The sequence below is a fragment of the Herpailurus yagouaroundi genome, unplaced genomic scaffold (genome assembly GCF_014898765.1).
Source record: "Herpailurus yagouaroundi ecotype Mexico unplaced genomic scaffold, PumYag 183, whole genome shotgun sequence".
Taxonomy (NCBI): Eukaryota; Metazoa; Chordata; class Mammalia; order Carnivora; family Felidae; genus Herpailurus; species Herpailurus yagouaroundi.
The window spans coordinates 17921152-17945405 of NW_024412414.1; the positions used below are offsets into that span (position 1 = coordinate 17921152).

The 24254-nt window shown below is 42.8% G+C and overlaps 1 protein-coding gene across 4 annotated transcripts in view; it reads left to right on the plus strand.

Moving 5' to 3' along the window:
* FOXP1 (forkhead box P1) overlaps nucleotides 1-24254 on the plus strand; it is a 512105-nt gene that overhangs the window by 269214 nt on the left and 218637 nt on the right. For all 4 annotated transcript variants that reach the window (XM_040492170.1, XM_040492176.1, XM_040492172.1 and 1 more), the window contains exon 4: nucleotides 3062-3267. In XM_040492170.1, the coding sequence (XP_040348104.1) occupies nucleotides 3073-3267 (195 nt within the window). In that variant the 5' untranslated portion in view covers nucleotides 3062-3072. The remainder of the gene's footprint in view (nucleotides 1-3061; nucleotides 3268-24254) is intronic.

Sequence of the window (24254 nt, forward strand, 5' to 3'; positions counted from 1 at the left end):
CTTTTCCTCCCTGATGGACTCGTTACGAGTTTGAAAAGTACCTCAGAGAGCCTTGTAGTTTGTGAAGTGCTGTACAGACATAAAGCCTTATTAAATGGCTTGGAACATTCCATAGAAAGAAGTATTGCCAGCCCAGATATTGTTAGAAATGTTCTTAGACATCGACACTCCTAATTTTTCACATGTGCTTTTCAAAAAGCTGTTTTCTCCTGATTGGTGTGGGAGATTATGGGAAATTTTAAATCTTGCAACCTACATACTACTGTTAGCACTTGACTAATTAAGGACATCCTCAGACCAAAATAATCCTTTATGCAATTTCGGTCCCAATGCCTGCACTCTCACAGACCCGATTTGCAAGCCAAGTTGCTTGGCACGATGCCTGCAAAACTTCTCCTGGAGGACTTGGCAGTCTTCTTAGAACTGCGTAGAGCAAAACCTTCTCATCAAATTGTGGATTGGAGATTGTTCTTAATCCACCCACCACCACGGTGTCAAACCAAGGAAACAGAAGCAGGGCCAGTCTCTTAGACACCTGTTCTGAGGTCAGGCGTCCCGATGGCCACAGGCTTTGAAAGCAGTCTTCTTCCTGTATCTCTGCTCCCCGGGGACCTGACATCTGGCTAAATATGCCCCATTTTCTGAGGGCAGGTAGAGATTTTATAGTAAGCAGTGTTTTTGTCTTTTGTCTTTGACTCCCTATTCCCTGATATGAAATGTACAGGCCTTGCAGAAAGTTAAAAAAAAAAAAAAAGTTTCTGTTTTTTCTTTAGGTATGCTTGTGACATACCCTAAGAATTCAGTGAATTTCCTTGTTAACTACTGTTAAGACCACCATTTTCTCCCTTAAATGCCTAACCACTGTCTTTTCCTTTGTTTCTATACAAATGGGCATGTTTGTGAAACAGAAACTGAAACATTGGAGGGGGTACAAAAAAAAAAAATCCTCGCTGTGACAAATTAATTCCTTTTTTGGTAACGAACAAGGTGCTCGCACGCCTCGTTCTTATATCGTAGAGAAACTTTTATTTGTATTTTTGATAGATTTTATACTCTACGGACACTAAGGATACGAATGCACTCTTTAAAGGACTCTCATTACTGGAAAGTCTGATCTAAGGAGAAGAGAGTGAATCAGCTGTTGCTTCTGACTTTGTTTCCCACCTGTTAACAAAAAAAAAAATGCCATTCTTAATCCTCCTCAGGACTGAATTAACTTTAAAAAATAAGTCCTCTGGGTTTATGAAGTTTGTACTCAAGTTGGATCATACCACGCACTGAAAGGAAATGAAGAAAGATATCAGTTTTTCTGCCTTTAATTTTTCATTAGATTTTCATGGAAGTCTATAGAAAAGGGATTTAACCCAACCTCTGGCAAGAGGGCAGCCTCCTGTAAAGATGTCCCAGGTATTTTAATTTCCCTGTTGTCACCTATTTCATGTGGAGGGGAGGAGTCTGTAACGCTGGTTAATAATACTGTCTCTCCATGATGCAAAAATATTTGCGTTGGAAGTTTTCAGCCCTTTTATCCGAGGTTGGTATTTCACATTACAGTTTTAATATTCAGACATTTCTCAGCTCTGATGTTTGAACTGTCAAGCCCTTCAGTGGCTGTTCTTTTTCCTGTTCAAAGTCCTAGTCTCTGAATTTGGAGTACGACCCTGCCATTTCCATTGTTTGCTCCCCACTGCACCTCAGCTTTAGGAAAAGACATGGTTAAGAACTTTGACACCAGACTGAACTTGTTTAAATCTTGATTGCACCATAGCTAGCTGAGATTTATGCTGGGCAAATGAAAACAGTTCTCAGGGAGCCCTAGTTTTCTCATGTGCAAACTAGAGATACCAGTTGCATTCAGAAGGAAATTGGTGAATATACATAAATCAGCTGCAGGAGGGCTTGGTCCAACACTGGTGATCAATAGATGGTAATAATTGGTACTAGTAAATATTATTCTGTATCTTTTGTCATCATCAGACGCCTTTGCTGAGAGCTGAATTGGCTGCCTAGGAGAATGGTTTTGTACCTAGAGAGTAACTGGGCAGAATGTGGACTGTATTTGCATGCAGTTGATATCCTCTGGGTACTTACACCTTGTACTATATATATATATATATATATATATATATATATTTATATTTATATATATATATATATATGTATATATATATATATATATGTATGTATATATATATGGTTTTTATTAGACATTTTGTACTTTCAAATTCAGACTTTTCTTTTCCTGGCCTGCCTAGGCCAGATTTTCTCCAAAGTAAATATAAGAAGGCCCAGACCTTTCAGGCCTTAAAACCAAACTCTAGAGCTTAGTAATCCAGCATGAGAAACACCTAACTTTGAATGGGATTTCTTAGGACAATTTTAACCATAGGACAATGATCAGAGTCTGAATTTATTTGGCTTCTGAAAAGTGGGGATTTTTTTCTCCCTCAACGTGGACTATCTTACTGGAATGGCCCATTTTGAAGACTTTTCAGTACCTGAATGATTCCGAGGAGTACGAATCTTTAAATGTTCCTCCGCTTTTGACCCCTAAGGGTTTTCAGCTCGAATTACCTCGGGGGGGGGGGGGCCCTCCCGGGGGTGTGTGTCAAGTCTTGATAGACTGAAGTTGGAGAAGATTCCTCCAGGAGTGTGGCATCCCCCCACAGAGCCCGCACGTAGTAAAATTTAACGTTACACCTAATATGCTGCGTAGAACGACTTTCTGGTTTTTGAGCAAAAACATCGAGATACAGTCACAGAAATTTAACCATAAATCCTGAATTCACCCAGAATTCTCCCCCCCCCCAAGGGGAAAAAGCCAATTTAAAGGACCGTCTACAACTAAAACTTGAAGTTGGCCTGACACCTCCGTCCCCCCCAAACCAGGGGACTCAGCCGCTGGCAGGGCCACACCGAGTGAAAGAAAATGACAACTGTTTACGGCGTTTGGCAGCGTGGAAGGCAGGCAGGGCCCTTCCCCTGGTGCACAACAACTGTTTTAACAGCTGCTTTTTTCTTTCTCCCCCGCCCCCCCCCCTCCCGAAAATCCCTCTCTCAGGTTTTTGAGTCATGATGCAAGAATCTGGGACTGAGACAAAAAGTAACGGTTCAGCCATCCAGAACGGGTCAAGCGGCGGCAACCACCTGCTCCCGTGCGCCGGGCTTCGCGAGGGGCGGTCCAACGGGGAGACGCCGGCCGCGGACGCGGGGGCGGCTGACCTCGCGCACGTGCAGCAGCAGCAGCAGCAACAGCAGCAGCAGCAGGTACTGTGCCCGCGCCGCGCGCCCCCGGCGCCGCGCGCCCCCTCGCCCGCTCCCCTTCCGCGCTCGCCCGCTCGCACGGCTTCGGGCCCGGCCTGGCCGGCCGCCTGGCCGTCAGCGGCACCTAGGAGCCCGCCCGTGGGCCCGAGAGGCCGCTTCTCAAGCCCTCGGGAGTCCAGTGTTAACCGTTGTTAACAGTGAGATGGAGTGGGCCCCCCCCCCCCCCCCCCACCCCCACCCCCGGGCACCCCTCCCAGCCCGAACTGTGTGCACGTGAAAGGTGCCCTCCTTGCAATACAGTGGATCTTTTGGAGAGATGGATTCCCCGTGCTTGAATTAAAAAGTAATAATAATAAACAGGCGTATGAAGCCTTGTGAAGAAGGGCACAGAATAAGGGATCTAAGATTGAGTAGGTGAATAAGGAGAATAGAGACAGACGCAGGCAGGCATGGGTAGATAACAGGGGAAACACAGACCTAAGTGGAAGAGATGGCTTCCTGCTACCTGTAGCATTTAGGGGTGCGGGCCGCTGACGCATGTGGCTTGTGTACATGTGACAGTTGGTATGTGGCTAGATCCTGTTAATGTTTTCAATGACCTCTTATTGGTGGCTCCCCAAAATACATATAAATTGGGACATACTCATTCTTGTTACATCCTTTGAAGGCATGTCAGCGGTTATGATTCAATATTTCCAAATGGTAAAGGTGACCCAGGACATGGTGTTGTGTGGCCAAAGTGTGGAGGGAAATTCAAATCAGTAAATCGCATCCACTCGAGGACAGGGTTGTTTCTCCAGCGTCTCTTGGAATCAGGAAGTATGATTTATTTTTGTTAATAATGGATTGTTTTTGTTCCATCCTAGTCCTTGATTCGTTTATTCAGTACGTAGTTACGGTGCCTTTGCAAAAAAGCTGAAAAAAGAATGATCTGTCTTTGGGCCTTTCGGAAAGAAACAGAAATCGTTGGGGGATGAGGAGGAGGAAGGCGAACCTTTTCTCATACTATTTTCTTGGAATCTGTATCAGACAAGTAGAAGGGAATCCCCTTTTGTATTAGATTATATAGCCTTTGACAGACTCTCAGTGTGTTTTGTTTTCTTCTTGCTAAGAATTTTTCAAAATACATAGAATCGTTACATAGACGTTAGTGGCATCGATGTGAGACCATGGGACCTGCTGGGGGCAAGATAGACAATAGAGAAAAGAAAAGGGAACTGACAGACAAGCTGAGGTCTTAATTCAGAGGGCTTCGTCTGAGTGACTTGGCCTCTCCCACTGGCAGTCCACACCGTCTGTGCATGCACCTTGGGCATCCCATCAGCTGGGATTCATGATATATGTTGTCTGTAACGTTTATGCACTTAAATGAATGCAAATGGCTGGATTCTAACCACTGAGGTTCGCAAAAACTATGCTTAAATGGTAGAAAGGTTTCATGTGCGTGTATCATTCACGTGGTGTTCACAGATATTTTTGGTTATATTGAGAAGGAACAGTTGGTATTTTGGAGTGCCATTTTCTATGACCTTGCCCTACAGAGTCCAAGATCGCCTGGTTCATTATGGAGCAGCTGAGGTGGGGCTCTTGACCTATGTGGTGTGAACCCCACATACTTAGTATTTAAGGTACATGGGAAATTCACTTCTTCAGAGTTTTATATGAAGAACTGAAAATCATTTACTGTCTTAAAGTAGTAAGTCAGCCAAAATCTCTACATCTATAGCATCAACACACACACTTACACACACACACACACACACACACACACACACACACACACACACCCCTACACCAATAACAGCAATAACACATTGGCCTCATAGACAGTTTTGAAAGTGCATTTTAACAGCATCTTCCTTAAAAAGCATCAGTAAAAATAATTCACATCTCTCCTCCTTATCTTGTCTGTGACCACTTTGAAAAATAGGCTGTTCTGTGTTATGGATGTCAAAACCTTTGACTGTACTTTGGGACTCTATGTAAATACTTTTTGTAACAATTTTACTTTTATTTGCTATTGATATGATTTAGGAAGAAACAAAGTAGTTGGGTTTATCATTGTGGCTAAAACCCCACATATTGTGGTTCACAGGCCTTTTCAGTCTTGTAAAATAAAATACCGACAGCTGTGCGACCCCTCTGAGTGTACAATGAGGTTCTTAACGGGTTGTCGGAGGACAAGAAAGTCTGTAGATGAAATGAGAAAAACACTACAGGGCTGAAAAAGTTTCGCGGGACTACCACCGTGTCTTTCCAGCCTAAAAACTGTAACAGTGAAGCCCTTTTGAGAAATGTGAGGGTCCGCGTGATGGACTCGGGTTGTTTTCGTCATTCTTATTCTACAGGTTTTTACTTGAAGTGCGAATCCCAGCAGTGAGAAAATCACAGCCATGCTGAATTCATTACTGCGGTAGTCACACAAAACCACGGATAAAATTTCAATAACTGCAGGCCACAGTTGAGTAAACAGTTGCACTGAAATTTAATTCCTGTTGACTTTTCCCCCATTCCTCGCCAGGGGCACATTCTGATTCTGTAGCACAAAGACAACAGGGGTTACAGCTTTGATTAATGTAGGACAGTGGAAGAGAATTAGAACTGTAAGATATGTTAGAAGTCCATGGAACAAAAAGATGTGGCTTAAAAGGGCTTGGTATGAAAATGAGTTAATTATGCTGTGTGTAACACTGAATGTTCTAGGATTTTCCAGTTGCACCAGTGCGGTCGTTGATGATGTAGGGAGAATTTTTACCTAGTGCCAGGACTTTACATAAATGCAAGCCTTTCCATGTTTGATTCTTATTACCAAAGATAATTACAAATGATAGCAAGTGCCCTTTCAGAATGGAGAGCTTTCACACAGATTAGCTGTGGAAGGAGTGACTTTTAGACTGGGATTGGTGTGTAGGTTGGCTAAATTAGGTCCAAACAGGAGAGTTAAAAAAAAAAAAAAAAGTTCATAGCTGACAACCTCAAAAGGTGGTGGGAATCTGGCTTTTCCACCTTCTCTTGAAAAATCAGAAGATCTGGTCACCATAGACCAGTATTCCTACAAGGGCAACAGTTGTTCAGGGATGAATTGGTCCTCAAGTCAGGGAGCCTGCAGCCCTCCAGTCCGCCCCAGCTCCCATCTAGCAACAACGCTCCTTTGTGGCCCTTTAGGCCTTGGAGTTGGTGGTTCTGTGGGATGCCATCATCACTCAGAAGCCATCACCCAGGGAGAGGTGCTGCCGTTAGCTGGCCGAGTCTGCCAACACACTCCCAACCCGACCTCCTTCCTCAGAACTAAATGTATTATCTCTGTACTGTTTCAAGTCGACTTCTATCCAGGCCATGAAACTATTAGAACAATAGTTTTCTAATAATGTAATTTGATAGACTTTCTGAACATTTCTTTTAGCCACCGGGTAATTCTTCACCCGGTACTATAACTGCCTCTTATTTCCTATTATGCCTTCCCCCCCATCCCTGGGTCTGTAAAAGTTCTGTATCGGAGATGCACTACTCCATTAGGAAACTCGGCAACAAATACTATTACCAATTACTAAAGTTTTTTTTTTCTCTCCTAAAGAAAGGATTTTAAAATGTCCAGAGCAATTTCATAAACTGTGTGGATTAATGCGTTTTAAAAGTCTTGAATTTTAGAAAGCAGAATTTTATTTCCATATTGCTGCAAATGAGAGCTTTTTCAGATAAGCATATTACATAGAGCATAATGTTTAGAAGTTTCTCCATATACAGCATATGCTGTCAGGTCAATTAACAGAATGCATACTAGAAAATGTTTATTCAATAAAAATGAATAGCTGTTAAATAAAACAGCTATTTCTTAACAACATTCCATTTAATGATGGGGTTTTTTTTTTGGGTACCACCTGGCAGTTTTATTGTCTGAAAATCAGTATAGAGAGAGCTTTGGTTGCTGTGGTTTTGAGGTGTGGCCATTGTTTTATAGGAGGAGGGCAGTTTAGAAGTAGTCTGTGAGAAAAACGTTAAAAAATAGATAAACCATATATGGGAATTGAATATGGATTCTTCAGAGAGTGTCTGTCAGGGAAGTATTTGTTTCATCCATTGACATTGGTCCTTTGACATTTGGCATGAGGGTTTGGGCCTTTTGGCCCTAAAGATGCATACATGCCATCAACACATGTGTATATGTACATGTTTCCTGTTAATAATGTAAAAGAAAGAGAGAAAACATCGAATGAGCGCTGAGGAGTTAAGAGAGAGGGAAGAAGGATTTGTTGGGTCGTGTTTTGCCAGTGAGTCACTGCACAGGGCCAGAGAAGCTCCGAGAAACAGCGTGAGTTTTAGAGAGCTCAAGAAGGAAATCTGGCTGTGGACATTCACAGGGGATATGGAAAATACAGTGTCAGAGAGGCACGGGAGAATCACAAGTCGATAGCCTGGGGTCCTCAGGATATGAGAAACCAAACTGTAATGACCAGAGTGTGAACACTTGAGCCTAAGCTGTTATAGGACCATTGAAAATTCCTCTCTTGACTTTCAAAATGGCAGAATGAATTTCTCCTTCATTTTGTTCTTGTTACTGAAATGACTAGTGGATACTGAGCAAAAGAGGGCCGTTGTCCTGCCAACATTTTTCAGATTTCAGTGCCTCTGTGAAAAACAGCGCCTGGAAGAAGTATCTGTCCGTGTTGGGATGGGCGGTGAGCTCGCATAAAAGAAAACATTTCTGTGCTTCTCATTCTTCCCCATATTCCTTTGTGGGAACAGTGCTGCCTTTACAGTGGCCATCACTCTCCTTGTTCCTCCCTCTACAGGGGGAGGCCCAAGTGATTAGCTGTGGATTGGTATGAAGGCCAGGTCGCAGTGGCCACTTGGGCCTTACCATTCTTCTCTTTGTAAAACGTTGTTCTATTAACATTGTTAGGAATGCCCCGAAGTGGCCTTTTGCATTGTAGCTGCTAGGGACTGTGTCTGAAAGGAGGGTCTTTTGATGCCGTTGGAAGGGAAAAGATAGTCAGCATTTCTGTGTCCGACAATGGAAACTTCTGGAAGGGAGTGTAGAAGAAGGTATTATTAATATTTCTGAAGTTCCCTCCTTGGTGCAGGTACTGTGATACGGGCTAGCCCCTTCCTTCACCGGTGGGTGAAAATTCAAACCCTCATTTTAAAGGGCTCACTCTACCAAGATATATTCTTGTTTGAACACAATGTGGAGTTCAAATATTACAGAAATTATTGATGATGAAAAACGTATAGTAGGAATCAGGGCCACCAAAATGTTAGCGCAGGCCACACGAACAAATTGAGATAAAACTGAGACAGGGATTCAGATAATTGTGAACAATAGAGAAAATGCTGCCCCAACAGTAAGAGATTCCCCCCTTTTCTCAATTCCTTTTTGTGGCTATTTCTGGAAAAGGCCTTTTTCACCCTGAATGCTAAATTTAGTTCTCTACTCCGTGAGTTTGGACCTCCCTCTCATCAAAATATTGTCAAAGATGTATGTAACTTGTGATGTGAGCCCTGTATGAAATCCTTTCAAGTTTCGATTACTAAACAGTTGTGTGTCATTAATTTCTCCGCTGAAAGTTAAGCTGGCATGAGAAACAACAAAAAGCAAGCCATGTGCATAAGAGAGCCTGGGAATAGAACCCCAGATGCCACATTTCATCACGAGAGAAGTGTACCCTCTGGACTTTAAGCTGAGGCGTCACTACTTTGAGCAGGTAATTTTAAGCCCTGACCTGTGAGCCAATAATAATAATAATAATAATAATAATAATAATAATAATAATAAACAGCAACAACAACAATAATGCCACCACCCTCTATCTCTTGTCTGATCAGAAATCTCTTTTTGAACTTTCTGGAGGTGTGCCTTTAATGGTAATTTGATGACAGATTAGCTAGCGTTGTTTTGCAGAACTGGCGGGCTCCTATCTGTTCTCTGAAGGCAAGGAACCTACTTTGCTGTTTTGCAACTGCTTGTGCTTATTGACAAGTGGTGCTGACCAGGCAGAATTGGTATGTTTGTATAATGTAAACCTATAACTCCACTGATGGAGTCGAGTGTCCTTTTAGGTAGCGCATAGATTACTTGATAAAAAGGGTTACGAGGTGACTGCTTTTATGACAAAGTAGAATAGCAATATAAATGCGAGTGCTAGATGGAGCCACCAAAGGGAAGTTTATACAGGGAATTGAACCCCCTATTAGAAAGTTTCTTTTCATCACTTGGTCTTTGAACTCTCAAATCTATTGTAATTATGAAGTGTTACTTGTAACATTCCAGAGACCCTTCGCTAAATACTGTGTTTGATTTGCTTCAGAGAAATACACCCACATTTTTTTTTTTTTCCTTTCACCTCTGCAAGAAAATGTGGCAGAGGGAGTTTCACGTACTCACCTGGCCTCAGCTTTGTTCCACGTGAGCTAATAAACGTGCTGCCCTGGAAAATACCGTGTTAACCTTGTCTCTTACCTTTGGAGTTCTTGCAATTCATTTGTTCATTTGTTGCACCTTCTTTGATTTGACTGATCTGCGTGGTGCGTGCCTGTGTGTAAGGAGTCAGCACAGATGCCAGCAAAGCAAATTTGGGGTACAGCCTGAAATGCAAGGATGGGAGCTTTGGGAAGGTGGTTCCAAGGTTATCTGGGGTCAGCTTGCTGGAGGCTTGGGTTTCTACAACGGGGGAGGTTTCTAAGCAGTGAAGAGAGGCCATTCAAGGGGAGGGGTGCTGAAGGTAAATTAGAGGGTTGGGACTGGCCTGGCTTGGAAAGCAAAGAGATCTCTGAGAGATGAGTAGCATCCACAAGGCTCTTGCAGTTGGTCCAGAATTTGGTACTGGGCACTAGACCTCGCCTCATGGCACTGAGGGCTTGCTTTTACTGATCACCCGTCCCCCCTTGCCCTTGCACTTCTCCTCCTACATTTGAATCCCTTGGTCGGCTGTAAGCCCCACAAGGGCAGGCATGGCCCTTCCTCATTCCCTGATGTTCCCCAACACACAGCACAGGACCTGACATAGAGCAGTTCTTTGACCGACTCCGTGAGTGAATGAAATAGGAAGAGAAGGGAAGGCCGTGGCCACAAGAGAGCGTTGAGGGGCGTGCTAGAAAATCAACAGGGCCTTTTGAATTCGATGTGAAAACATTGAGCAGCGGCAGTTACGAGGGGTAGGTCACCATTTCCCATGTGAATGGCTGGCAAAATGGTGGCATCAGGGAACAGAAGAGAAAAAAGGGCATCGAGGAGAACCCATGTATGTTCCTTTCCTACCTGTCACTGTTTGGTTATTGTGCTATGATAACACACAAACATAATTTGTAAGAAGGGAATGGACTTATTTTGGAAAGTTCTTTTTTTTTTTTTTTTTAAAGCTATTTAAAACAACAACAACAACAGCATCCTCTTCTATCACTAAAACTCACTATTCTGATTGTGTATGTTTATTTGTATTTATTTGCATCAAGCATTTTCCCTTTAGCCTTTGGCAGGTACTAATGAGTATATCTTCCAAAAGTCACATGGGAAATGCTGATAAACCGCTTGTGTCCCTATTGATCATGGGACGGACTTAATCTCTTTTGGAGACCAAAACTACAAAGTTAGATCTTTGATAAAGTCTCCTTCATATTGACACAAGCTTCTTAGAATGAATTTGTTTTTTAAGGTGAAAGGGGGTGTATGTTGTGTTTCTTTTGTTGGAAAAATACAATGTGTCCTTATTAGGCAGCTGGTGTTATCAGCAGACTCATTGACGGGGTGTAGATTCAACTGCTTAGGGATGTCAGGGCCTTGTTTGTGTGTTTAAGTTGAGCCCTGGATAGAGGCAGATGGGGGGAAGGAAGCTCTGTTCTCTTTAATCCTTCTGTGAGAATGTTTTCCAGTCTCTTCTGCCTAACAGGGGTAGGATTTTGTAAAGGTGGTAACCCTAAGGTTCTCCTTGAATTAACCCTTTTTATTCCTATTTTTAGACTGCTCCTTTTCAACTGTACCCCAAATAAAATTAACTTCCTGACATAGATTCGTCTCCCGCAAAGTTTCTCCAAGTAGACTATTTGTCACACAGTTCATCATCCACACAAGCGCAAGGAATCGTCAGTATCAGCGCTGCTTGTCAGAAGAGGTGAAGTGGCAGCTGGTCCAAAATCCGTGTTTTTATCACTGTACCTTCTCCTCTCACCCCCAACTCGCCTGTCTCCACGTTGAAGGGAAGGTGACATGATGTCTTCTGAGTCATTCAAATCCAATAACTTTTAATCTGAAGGTTAAGTAGTGAGATATAAACTAAGAGATGATAATATCAATTTTATGTTCACTGAAGGGCACAATATACCTCTTTCTAGTAGAGGGAAAATTGTGCGTAAAATGTCTTTTGCTTTTCAACAGCAGAGCCATATATGTGTCTCAGAGCCAAAGGGAGAAAGAGTTTTGGAAAAATTTAATAAAATAATATGTAACATCCTGAAACGGGGCAGAAGTGGCCTTTTATGAGTATAATGATTAAGTATTAATTTTTCAAGGTTGCATGGTAAGACGCAGTTCCATTTTTATAGCCTCTTGTATTGACTCTTGTTATCCTGCATACGAACCCAACAACCTTTTACAAGGTTAAAGACTGGGAGAGAATGACATAATGCTCATTCTTTCCTGACTATTTTGGATCCTAATATGTATGATAAATAATACCGCGATAATATTGCTTACCTTGCCTCATTTTTTTCGTCCTACTCATGATATTTCCATTTCAACTCAATAGGCATTCAACATCCAAAAGTAGTAAGTGAAAATGTCTTTACGTGCATTTTTATTATATTCTGATTATCTCATTGGATATACATCCTCTTACCAACTCAGAGCTCGTGCTGGGTATTCCATGTGTATGTCGCGCACGTTTACAGATAGACTGACTGTGTCATGAACGTGTTCGGAGAGGGAAAGGCATCATGCATAAGCTGACTATGTGACATTCGCAATTATGATCGTCACAGTTATATTCTGGAAATATTTCAAACTTGTTTCAGGCATTTGTTCAGCACCTTGACTGGGCAGGTTCTAGGTACAAAGTGCTGTGTTAAACCTGCAAACTATACCAGGGTTGGGGAGCTAAGCCACAAGGCCAAACTAAATCAGACCGCCACCTATCTTTTTAAAGAAAGGTTTTGTTGACATTTATTGAGCACTGTGGTATTCTATTTCTTCTCCTCGTGCTATCTCATTTAATTCTCCCGAGGGACCCAATGAGGTATTTTGTTTGTTTGCAGCTTGCTATCTCATTTCCTTCTCCAAGGGACCCCATTTTAGTAAACAGACTCAGAACATTTAGGGATCTCGTGGAAGAAGAAAGAAAGAGCTAGAAAGAGTCAAGAGCAGGGGGTGGGGGGAGGACTTGTCTGCTGTTGAGTTCCTGGATGCACTTGTTCATGCTGTTTGCTTGCTCACCTGCCTTCTTTGTGGTGTGTCTGTCCAGCCCTTCCTTGAAGAGTTGAGATTTAGTAAATTCCCTTCTTGGACTTAAAAAAAAAAAAAAAAAAAGAAGAAAAAAAAGTTTTATTGAAACATCACCATCTCTCTTGCTTTACCGTTGTCTGTATAGCTGCTTTCTTCCTACCGCAGAAGAGGTGAATTATTGCGACAGTGAATGGATAGCTCACAAAACCTGAAATACTTCTCACCTGGCCCTTTCTAGAAAAAGTTTCTTGATCCCTGAATTAGTAAATAGCAAATGTGGCAAGAGTTACCTTCCAGAACCATCTCTTCTTTTTTTTTTTTTTTTTTTTTAAATTAGCATGCGTGCATGCACGAGAGCGGGGGGAGTGGCACAGAAAGAGGGAGACGCGGAATCCGAAATAGGCTTCAGGCTCCGAGCTGTCAGCCCAGAGCCCAACAAAGGGCTGGAACCTATGAACTGGGAGATCATGGCCTGAGGGGAAGTCAGATGCTTAACCGACTGAGCCACCCAGGGGCCCTTCGAACCTTCTCCTCTTTATATGAAGTGAAAACCTGAGGGATCACTCCTCCTTCCCTTCCCAATCATCCCTCAAAAAAAGAGAGGTATCACAATGTATGACTTTGTCTTTTTCAGGCATGGTAAAGTCACTTGTTGGTTCACTCATACCTGCACAGCTTCTTTCTCATCACGTAGCTGAATGCATTTTACAAATTAAATGTTTTGGAGTTACTGGTGGTTAGAAGAACAATCAGCCACCACCCCACTGAGGAAATGGAGGTTGGACACTGTGTCACTCAAAGAGCACATGTTCTTCTCCATGGTTCTCTCACCAGAGAAAATTAACGTAAAAATGAGCCTATCTTACTATGTTCACAGTCCCAGAATATATGAAGAAATACCCTTAATATCTCCCTGAATTCATAAAATTTATAATCTAATTGTAGTGGAACAGAACATAAACATAGGCATTAAATATCAATAAAAATTTCAAAGCAAATGAAGATAAGCTGTAGAAGAGATGCCTGTGAGTAATCAACAGATGAGTGATTTAAGCACTAAATCTTCAGTAACCCAGAGAGGAAGGGTTTATTTGTGACCGTGTTGGTGGGATTTCGGAAGCCCTTGGTACAATTTAAGAAACAGTAACGCATCACATGCACACCAGCTGATTTCATTTAACCCTTTCGGTCAGGAGATAATGGATAGAAGGTGTATAGTCAGCCGTATGGCTTTGGTTTACGACCTAAATGCCCAAGGGTGCATCGCTGCCATTTTGCCATTTTTAACTTGGGGATAAGCAAGGGGGATTTCCACTGTGGAGCAACTGCAGGTATATGGTAAGGAGAAGTTGTGTATACTGGACGCCAGCATCTGAGTTTATTGGTCTCCAGGAAATGGCCTGGGGCCTATCTGTTTACACAGACCATTGCCTGAGTTGAGTGTACGATCTCCAGAGATTAGATGGAGACTGACAAGGCTGGTCGTTTGGCTGGTGGTGTCCATATTTTATATACTTTCTTATATTGAATTTTAGCTGATTCACCTCTGTTTGTCATAGAGCTAGAACGTGTGAAGTCATAATACCTAATTTTGAAATAGTTGTCAAATTTGAAGGTATTGGTTAAGTCCAGCTTTTTATGAACTGACACTCTTTCCTAGAAATGCATGGCCTTGTCTTTTCTCCCTTCTGCCTGTCTTCTTTGTTTTCTTACATTCTTATTTCTTTCTGGTTTTCAGCGTGTGGCAGATGACTTATCATGAGGTCTCACAATTAGTGAAAATCTCTTTTGTTTTCCAGGTGGGAGGGTTTCTCTAGCAAAGGCCACGTCTTTAATTCCGTCATGCATGCATATTGCAGGTTTACGGTTCCTCCTTTGTGAATCTGATGAAACCTCAGCATCTTTTGCCGTGAAAAGTGTGTGTTTATGCGTGTGTTTGTGTAATTTTGCGGTGCGTTTCATGCACATCCTGCCCCAACCCCCTACCCCCCAGTTAGAACACTATACAGTCCATACTGCTTGTTAATTAGATTTGCTTGCTGGTTCAGTGTTTTGACAAATGTTCCTCGATTTTTCTGTGTTTAATTAGTGTTAAGTATATTAGTAACCTATCTTTAATTTGGAAAAGGTTTCCTCTTCTGGCTCTCAGTGCTTACCAATGTGTCCCTGGAATTAGTTCTTGGATATCTTAAATGCAGCACGATAAATGCCAGCTCTGAAGAAAACTCTGGAAAGTAAGGTCATAGAAAGCACTCTGCACAGGTTCTAAGAGCCATTTTGTATCTGTTCAAATGCAATCACCAGGTTTATACACTCTTGAGTTCTTCTAAATAAAGAACCCAAGTAATTTTACTTGGAAGATCTTTGACTACATCAGCAAAGGTTACAGTAAATGACACATATGACGCTGGCACTCCCTTTCGTGGCTGCCGGGAGTGTAAGTTCGTGCTGCCCATTCTGGGGGCACTGTGGCATGGGGTGTCAAGAGGCTTAAGATCATCATACCCTTTGATTCAGGGGTACGCTTTTACTGAGAGGTTGTATAGCGTTCAGCAGCTGTTCTCAGACTTTTATGTGTATTGGAATCATCTGGAGGGCATCTTAAAACGTATTGCTATACTTACCCCCAGAGTACTTTATTCTGTGGATCTGGTGGGGGGCGGGGGGGCAAGAATTTGCCTTTCTGATGCTTTTAACTCATTCTCTGCTGCTCGTTAGAGGATCACATTTCGATAACAGCTCCAAAAGGCAGAGCATCTAAAAGCATAGTCAGTAGAGCCAGCCTGTTTCCTTGTCCAGTGGACTTAATCGTGTATTGTATTGACGGTAATATACACAGGTACTTAGTTGCTTACCCAGCGCGTGCATTTCCACTAGAGACTTATTTCACTGCCTCAGTCTAGAAAATGCTAGAGAAACACTTCATGTGAGACATTTTGGAATCCTCCTCGCGAGGGTTCAGAGCTCATTTCTACTACTTGCTGAAAGAGTGAAGGTAGGTGAGTTTTGCCAGTCTTTCTAAGCTTTACTTTTCTCGTCTGTAAAATGGGGTAATAGAGATAACTTCTAGAGTGGGGTTGCGTATAAATACGTTGAATAACATACATATATATGCAAAGGCCTTAGCACATTAGTCAAGCCTTTAAAATAGAGTGCTCTCAACTCTAGAATTGTGCTTGCTTAACATCTTCTGAGGGCAGGGAAAAAGCAGGGCTGAAATCTTAGGGATCCAAAGTCACAGACCAGGAGGGAACCAACTTGTTTCTTAAGGTGATGCCATTCTTTTTTTTTTTTTTTTAATTTTTTTTTCCAACGTTTTTTATTTATTTTTGGGACAGAGAGAGACAGAGCATGAACGGGGAAGGGGCAGAGAGAGAGAGGGAGACACAGAATCGGAAACAGGCTCCAGGCTCCAAGCCATCAGCCCAGAGCCTGACGCGGGGCTCGAACTCACGGACCGCGAGATCGTGACCTGGCTGAAGTCGGACGCTTAACCGACTGCGCCACCCAGGCGCCCCATGGTGATTCCATTCTTTAACATATATTCCATCACATACACCATCCAGTTTGTATTCAAACCTGATCACCTTGGAGCATTGTAGAAATAAATTCACGTTAGAGACCTCCAAGGAGAACCCTCCTCCATGAATTCCAGAGTTCTTGTGTCTTCCCTCATTGGGATAATTACTTGGAATACGGACACACTCCGATTTGACAGTCACACTCTTCATTTAGAAACTGACCTCTATAGGAAGACTGCAGAGAATCCGTTCTTGTAGGCAATTAGTGCCCCAATTTACCATTTTAGAAAAGAAAACAGATATCTTAATAAATACAGAATTTCTCCCGCATACCTACTAGCAACGTTACTAAAGGGGCCCTACCACAAATGTTTTAAATTTAGAGGCAGAGCTAAGGACACAGTTTGCCTCCAGAATCTGAATTGAATCAGGGTTTTATTTCAGATAAAATCTTTGGGGCTCATAACTTAAAAAACACAACTTTTACTGGCATTACGCAATTTGCCACGGGTCATTTAGCGAAATGTTTGTATATGTAAGCCCAGGTTCTTCTTTTAAGAAAAAGGAGCGGTGGAGGGTGGGGATTGGATTTTGCTAAAATCCAGGTGGCGTTTCAGTTTATATTTAATTTTAATTGGAAATCAAATACAGGCAAGGGAGAAAAAACCTACCATGTTTTCTTTACTAAGAGTATCCATTGGGGAGGGGGGAGGACACTGCCAGCCAAATTTTAAGAAGCAGCTTTTTTATTGGCATGTCTATTTTTTTTTTCTGGCTAAATTCTTGTGCCTGCATTTTCTTTTTTAACATCTAAGTTTTTACACATGGCAATGATTTTTATGTCTCAGGGCTCCTTACTGCCCTCCTTCTGTAATTTCTACGGGATTAGTACCTAGAACCAGGATAGCAAATAATTACACCCTGCGCCTAACAAGTGGCTTCCCCAGGCCGTTGTCTGGCAAGCCCCCTTTTTAGGTTCCAGTCGGACATAATATTTGACTTCTGTGGCCTGTCTTATTTCTGGAAGGTTGGGGGAAGTTTCTGAAGAATTAAGAAGGGGGGGAGGGAGTCGATTTTTTTTTTTTTTTTTTTAGCCAGAATTTTAGGAGGTGCTCCCATTTGTGAGTATAACTAGCTATAGGTGCGTTTTGTGAGACTCCCATAAAATATTGGCAGAGCGACTGTGGCACAATTAGGGAATGGCTGCGGAATGTGCTGGAAGAGGTGCCGAGACAGTCACTTAACTCTGCCAGTGCCTACAAAATATCCCCTGTGCCAGAGCCCAGAGTGAAATCCTCTGTGCTGGCTGTGCGGAAGGCTTGGGTGTAATTCAGATGTTTTCAATTGAAAATGGAATACCAAATAATTTCAAATTTTCTACTGTACAATTAATTACACGTTCATTGTAGAAAGGTTAGAGGATGCAGCTAGGAAAACAGAGAAAGTAGAAACTATATTGCCTCCGATCTCAGTTTACAGAGGTATCAACGGTGGACATTTTGGTGATGGACTTAGCCTTTCCCTTTTCTTTTTTCTCTTTTTCCCTTAATCACTCCTTCACATTTTTACATATCCCTATAAAATATGTAACTTCTCACCATGGAACTATATCCTTAAAAAATATGGCTAGCCATAATGTTATCAGTGGGACTGGTGAGGGCTACGTTTTGTACGTCACGGTTCACTTTTTCATCCTAATTTTGTATTTAGTGTTTATAGCTTTTGGGGAAAATTCACGTTCTTAGTTTTGAATTTCATAGTGTATGGTCTAATTAATGCTATTTTCCTAACTTTACCCCTCCCCCCCCCGCCCACCTCCACCTTCTTCCCGCTTTGCCAGCCAAGTCAGTATTTGGCACTTTCCTTAAAAATTACTTTAAAAAGTTTTTTTTAATGTTTATTTTATTTTTGAGAGAGAGAGAGTGTGTGAGCATGGAGGGGCAGAGAGAGAGGGAGACACAGAACCCAAAGCAGGCTCCAGGCTCTAAGCTGTCAGCACTGAGCCCAACGCGGGACTTGAACTCAAGAACTGCAAGATCATGACGTGAGCCAAAGTCAGCACTTAACCGACTGAGCCAACCAGGCGCCCCTAAAAATTATTCTTAGGAAGAAACTTTCATCGTGGTACGATAGCCTACCCATTTTCAGTAAATTAGTGCATCTCTTGTCTTTATCACTAATCTTAAACATCCCTATTGTCACACATTTTTATTGGTTTGAAATGACAATCGACAGTTGACTCTTGAACACTGTGAGGGTTAGTGGCACCCGCCCCTTGCAAATCTGCATATAACTTCTGACTCCCCCCAAAAGTTAAGTAATGGTGTCTACCGTTGACCAGAAACCTTACTGATAACATAAGTTGTTGATTAACGTGTCTTATACGTTGTAGATGTCATGTACTGAATTCTTACAAATAAAGTTAGCTAGAGAAAAGAAAACGTTAACGAGAAAATCACAAGGAAGAGAGAATACATTGATGGGACTTTACTGTATTATATTGGGGAAAAATTGGTGGGAGCGGACCAGTGCCCTTCAAACCTGTGTTGTTCAAGGGTCAAGGGTCCTCATGCCAGTAATAGTAATGGCACGAAAAGTGCTAGTAATACCAGTAAAATTTATTAAAGTTCCCTCCTTCCAGCTTTATGCTTCGTACCTGTATTAGGGCAATTTGTTCCCACAAGCATACTGTGAGCCAAGTACTCTTAAAATTCGTACTCTTCACAGAAAGAAACTTAATTAGCTGCCCAAGTTCACACAGCTGATCATGGAGACAAGCCCCACTTCCAGCCTACATCTGATGGGTCCCTCAACCTAAGCCCCTGCCCACGGCATGCCAGCCTCTCTCCTTGCCTTTATCGTGCTGATGATCAGGTCATGTTACAAGGCTCTCTCGCACTTGCCTGCGCCTCCTGCCCTATTGTGAACCCCCCTAAAATGGTACGGCCTTCAGAACTCGCCCGTTTCGGCCCATCTTTTCTCGCCGAGTCCAGTCTTGCCAAAAACGCTGAATATTCCTCTAGACAGAGCCTTTCCGTTTTCACCCTCCCCTCTTTTCAGACTGAGCCCTTCCTTTTAAAGCCCCTGTGCCCACTCTTACTGGTGAGCCTGCTCTGCCTTGCTGCCCGGATTTGTTTCTTTTGGTTTCTGGAGGAGGATCCTGCCTCACACCTGTTGCCTGCATCCTTCTGCTGAACACCCAAGCCTGGCACACCCAGGCAGAGGTGATTATCATTCCTTCGTCTCGGAAACAGTTTGATTGGAAGGCCTTTGTGTCACTCCAGAAACAACAGAAATTCAGTGGTGCTCGTGGTGAGGTTTACAGAGTGCTGCAGACAATAAAGCCGGCGTGGGAGGGTTGCAGCAGATCTGAACCATGCCTCCGACATGGAATGCTTTTCAGATTGCTGTCTCCTGCACGAGTCAGGGGCATGGAAGTGTTGGCTTTTAAGAAATGGGCAATCTGGGTCTCTTAATAAGTCTGCACATAATAAGCGGCAAGCTGTGATGGTTGCAATAGATGTTTTATAGACAACTTAAAAGCAGCCATTTTGGGTCAGACAAGTTTCTCTTTATTGCTCCTGTGTGTGGGTGCACACAACTGGAAGACCTAAAACTTGCAAACTTTCTCCAGGTGCCCCACACAGCTGTCACAGACTGACGGGCTGGGGAAATACCTTGTGTGTTTTCTTAGTATTATGTGACAGGCTCGACCCTTTTCCCAACCATACAAAAATGTATTTGGGTGAAATATCTCTGGTACCTTGTGCTTCTTGGGGAAATTATTCACTCAGCCTCACTGATTAACGAGTTAGTCCTTTTGAAGTCGCCACCATTATTTTCGTTGTTTTAATACCTAAAAGAGTGGATTATTTTGCTTCAAGAGTGATCAGCTCTGTTGACAAAGCGTCCTCTCCTCCCCAAGTGGTATTTTGTGTTAATGTTTTCGTGGCTCACCTGCTTTGCTCACATCCAACCCCGCTCCAGTCAACAAAGAAAAATTGCTTAGCACAATAAATAAAAGATAGTACTCACAAAGGATGTGCGATAGGACTTGTGGTAGGAGTTTTAAAGATTCATAACCTACAAGTCAAACTATGTACATTTTCCGGGCAGCAAAGCCTGTGTTTGTTTCCGGTTTGGGAAATTGTTGAAACTTGCGTGGCTTATTTTGTGAAGATGGCTGAGTGTGCCCAGCCCTTGCTTTACCCGTTGTGATAATTAGCTAACATGCTCGTTGGTCCCTGTTCTGGATCGACTCCGAAGCCCAGACACCAGGCCGCAGTGGGTCTTTCTTTGTCTGTCTTCATCTCTCTCTCACCTTTAAAAACAAACTGCGTCTGCTTTTGGCAAGAGCGGTGGACTAGTAGGCTGACGCAATTTTATTGAAAGAAAAGTCGTAGTTTGAAAAGCTCCCACTTTGGGGTTGCTGTTCGAGAGGGAAAGGACCTCAGTTCTTCGAAGGTGTCACCGTGGCCGCATCTGTGTTGCCATTGCAGAAAAGAAACACATGGGCCGGAGAAGAAAATTGGGCTGTTCCACTTCCCAGTACAAGGAGAAGGAGTGAATGCACATCTCCAGGTGGCCTGGATGTTCCCACCTCAACCTACTTTGCACATCCAAAGTAGATTCCATTCTGCTCTGTCTCCTCTCAGTCTCTCACCTCCTCTCCAGGAGGATTCAAAGAACACTGATCTCTCTATTAATTCATTATTATGTTTAAGTAGAGCATTCCCTCTATCACTAGCCACTAGCTGGAGGCGCTAAGCTCTTGCAGAATCTACACCTCCCGCACGAATGATAAAAGTGACTTCTTTTTGTCCCTTTGACACGTATTTCTCCCTTCTCCCTGGATTGTACCTGGTCTCCCTCATGTCCTTCATTCTCCTTCGCCCTCCACTCCCTGCCCCAAATATGTGATGTGTGTTTTCGCTTTTCTTTTTCTTTCTCTGTATAGTCCTAGAATTTTTTAAATTCCTTACATGAATCCAGCCTCACATTTTATGGATGAAGAAACTAAGCTCAGACAAAATAAAGGCTTTGTCCTTTGATTCACTTTTGCATGGACGCCCCTGATGTGTTGGGAAACAATCTTGTGTAGTATGATGTCGGCACTTCCATCGTCTGTCGGGGTGGATGGAGTCAGCAACTTCATTCCTGTGGTTACCGACACCCGTCACGAACTGCGTTCAGTGTATAGGGCGTATCTATGTGACTGTGTGCGTGTACATGTATGTCTCTTTTAAAATTGTGTGAGTGATTATTGGGAAGTCGTTATTTTTCTTCACGGTTTTCTTTTTTGGAGCAGGGTTTGGCCATCTTTACATTTAAATTTATTTCTTTAACGTTTTTTTTTTCTTTTTAGTGTTTATTTTTGAGAGCGAGAAAGTGTGAGGGGAGGAGGGGCAGAGAGAGAGGGAGACCCAGAATCCGAAGCAAGCTCCAGGCTCTGAGCCGTCAGTACAGAGCTCGACATGGGGCTCAAACCCACGAACCGTGAGATCATGACCTGAGCCAAAGGCAAACGCTTAACTGACTGAGCCACCCAGGCGTCCCTTAAATTTACTTTAAATGTTAAAAATTCTTTGGCTCTTCTCTCTCCCAAACACTCTGCGTGAAAGCAGCCATAGATGATACATAAATGGGCATGGCTGTGTTCCAATAAAACTTTATTTACAGAAACAAGTAGAGCGCCGGATTTGGTCCATGGGCTGTAGTTTGCTGTCCTCGAGAGGACACATAGGTGGTAGCCCAAGGAAATTGTTGTGTAGCAGGTGATAAAGTTCCTCTGATAAAAGTTCCTTTTAAAGGCGATCAGGTTTCACTTCCTTCCTGAAAAACGGTTTCATCCTTACCACCGTATTTTGTTTCCCAATTCCCATTCCTCAAAGCCTCATTCATTGTGGTTATCCCATAAACCCACATTTTCTCGAATGCTGTTAGGAAAGAAGCTGAGACTTCCCAGAATATGCCTGCACTTCCTTATAAGGAACTTATAAGATGACTTCCTTGTAAGATGGCTTCAACCCTCATCCTCAAATCTCATTGTTACCAGACTTGTCAGAGGTAACCTCAGTATTTCCTTCGTGGACATTCCTGGTCATCATGAACTGGCCTGTTACCCCCGCATCCCCCCAGTCGTCTTGCCTTTTAGTGAATTTCTACCTGGAGTGTGTAGGGTATCGTCTTGACTCTGGATCAGGTTTTGTCCATCTCCTGGGTGGAGGGTACTAGTAGGATAACAGCTACTGTGTTGCCTCAATACATCTTTTATGCTTGCAGTGTTTTCATGCAGGGTGAAAGAAACGCACTTTCCACTCTGGAAACCTTGTGAATCAGTCCGGTTGATTGGGTGATGCTGGTGAAGAAAAGGCAAGATGGAGACTTTGGGGTTGAGAGAGTGAAGTTGAAGTGCCTTCCTGGCTGATTATTCCTATGAAACCGTGTCAGATTTTGGGAAATCTTTGCGGATTCTGACTCACGGTCTTAGGCAATGGAGAAGAAACTCCTTTTGTGGTAGGGGAAAAAAAAAGCTGACCCCTGGTTCAAAAGGAAGAAAGAAGTGACCTCTCAAGTTTGGAAAATGCAAGGGCTCTTGCAAATATGATCCATGAACATTGATGTGGATGTCAGCCAGCCTGGGTTGGAGTCTTCAGTGATTTGTAGCAAGTCACTGACTCTCTGAGCCTCTGGAAACCAGTTCATTTCACAGGTTCCTTCTGCTTCTAAAATTGCATGCTGTTTCTTTTCTCTTTAATTTCTGGTTAAATTAGAAATTAGACTCTGTTTTACATATTCGGTGCCTTGGTGATTTGGGGGAAGTGTAGTCCCTAGTGTACCCCCGCTAGGCACAACACTGTCTTTAAAACCTGAAATTCCAAGCAAGAATGTCTTGTGAAACACCAACAGTGCGTTAAAAAGGACGAAGGAAGTTAGAGGAAATCCTGGTTTTGAAGACAGACTCAGTGAATGAGTTGGGATGCAAAACATTCTGGAATATAGCCCATGCCCTGCTGCCTGGTAGCTCCGTGACCTTAGGCAGTCCCTTACTCTCAGTTTCTTTATCGGTAAGATCAAGTTAATAATGACTGTCCTGCACACCTGAGAGGGGCATTAGGGGAAGCAAATGAGGTATTAAAGGTCAGAATGCTTTGTAAGCAGTGAAACATAGTCTGTAAGTAGAAGGTGTCTTCATTATTGAGACGTGGTTTTTATTTGCCTTACATTCTTGCAGACCCTCGCATGTTCCCAGACTTGATGTGTTCCCCTGGGGACACTCACGCTCCCCGACTGTGGGGTTTGGGTCCCTGGGAATTTCCATTTAGTAATTCCGCGCATAACCGACAGGGATAAAAAAAGCAGGCATACATGTATTTTCCTAGTGTTTTAATTTTATTTTTTTTCCTTTAGTGTATCAGAAACTTTCTGTGTTAAAACAATAGGCCCTGTATGTGAGTTTTCTTTTATTTAAAAAATAAAAAAAGGAGGGCTAACCTAGAGCTTCCTGGAAACAAAAGCCGGGTTGTCCGTGATTAAGCAGAGGAGCCTACATGAGATTTGGCAGGAAGAATAACGGGTTGGGTTGTTACTTATCAAAGGAATATTTGCTGTTGGCCTTAGTATAATAATGTTAATGAGATTATTAGGTGGGGGAGATTTTCAATAAATAATTGATAAGGATTAGAAAGTGCCTTTTCTGCAAATAAACTTCAGAAAAATTAATATTCATGGACTCTGTTTGTCAACAGAAAAATGTAAATGAAGAGCCAGCCCGGTCAGCAGACACTCGTCCTGAAGGACATCTGTAAGATAAGGGTTAAGGGGGGGGGGGGAAGCTGCCCACAGAGCCGTGGCCCAGACCCCAGGCCTGTGCGTGTCAACGCAACTTTCCCCATCCCAGCAGATGCCTCTTCCAGGCTGTGTCTCCCTCTGAAAGAAACCCTGAAATGCAGGTTCCTAATAGATTGTTGGTTGTTAGGTATGAAGGACAGAAGGACGTAAGAGAGAAGGCAACTTGCTAATGCAAAAGCAGTGTACTG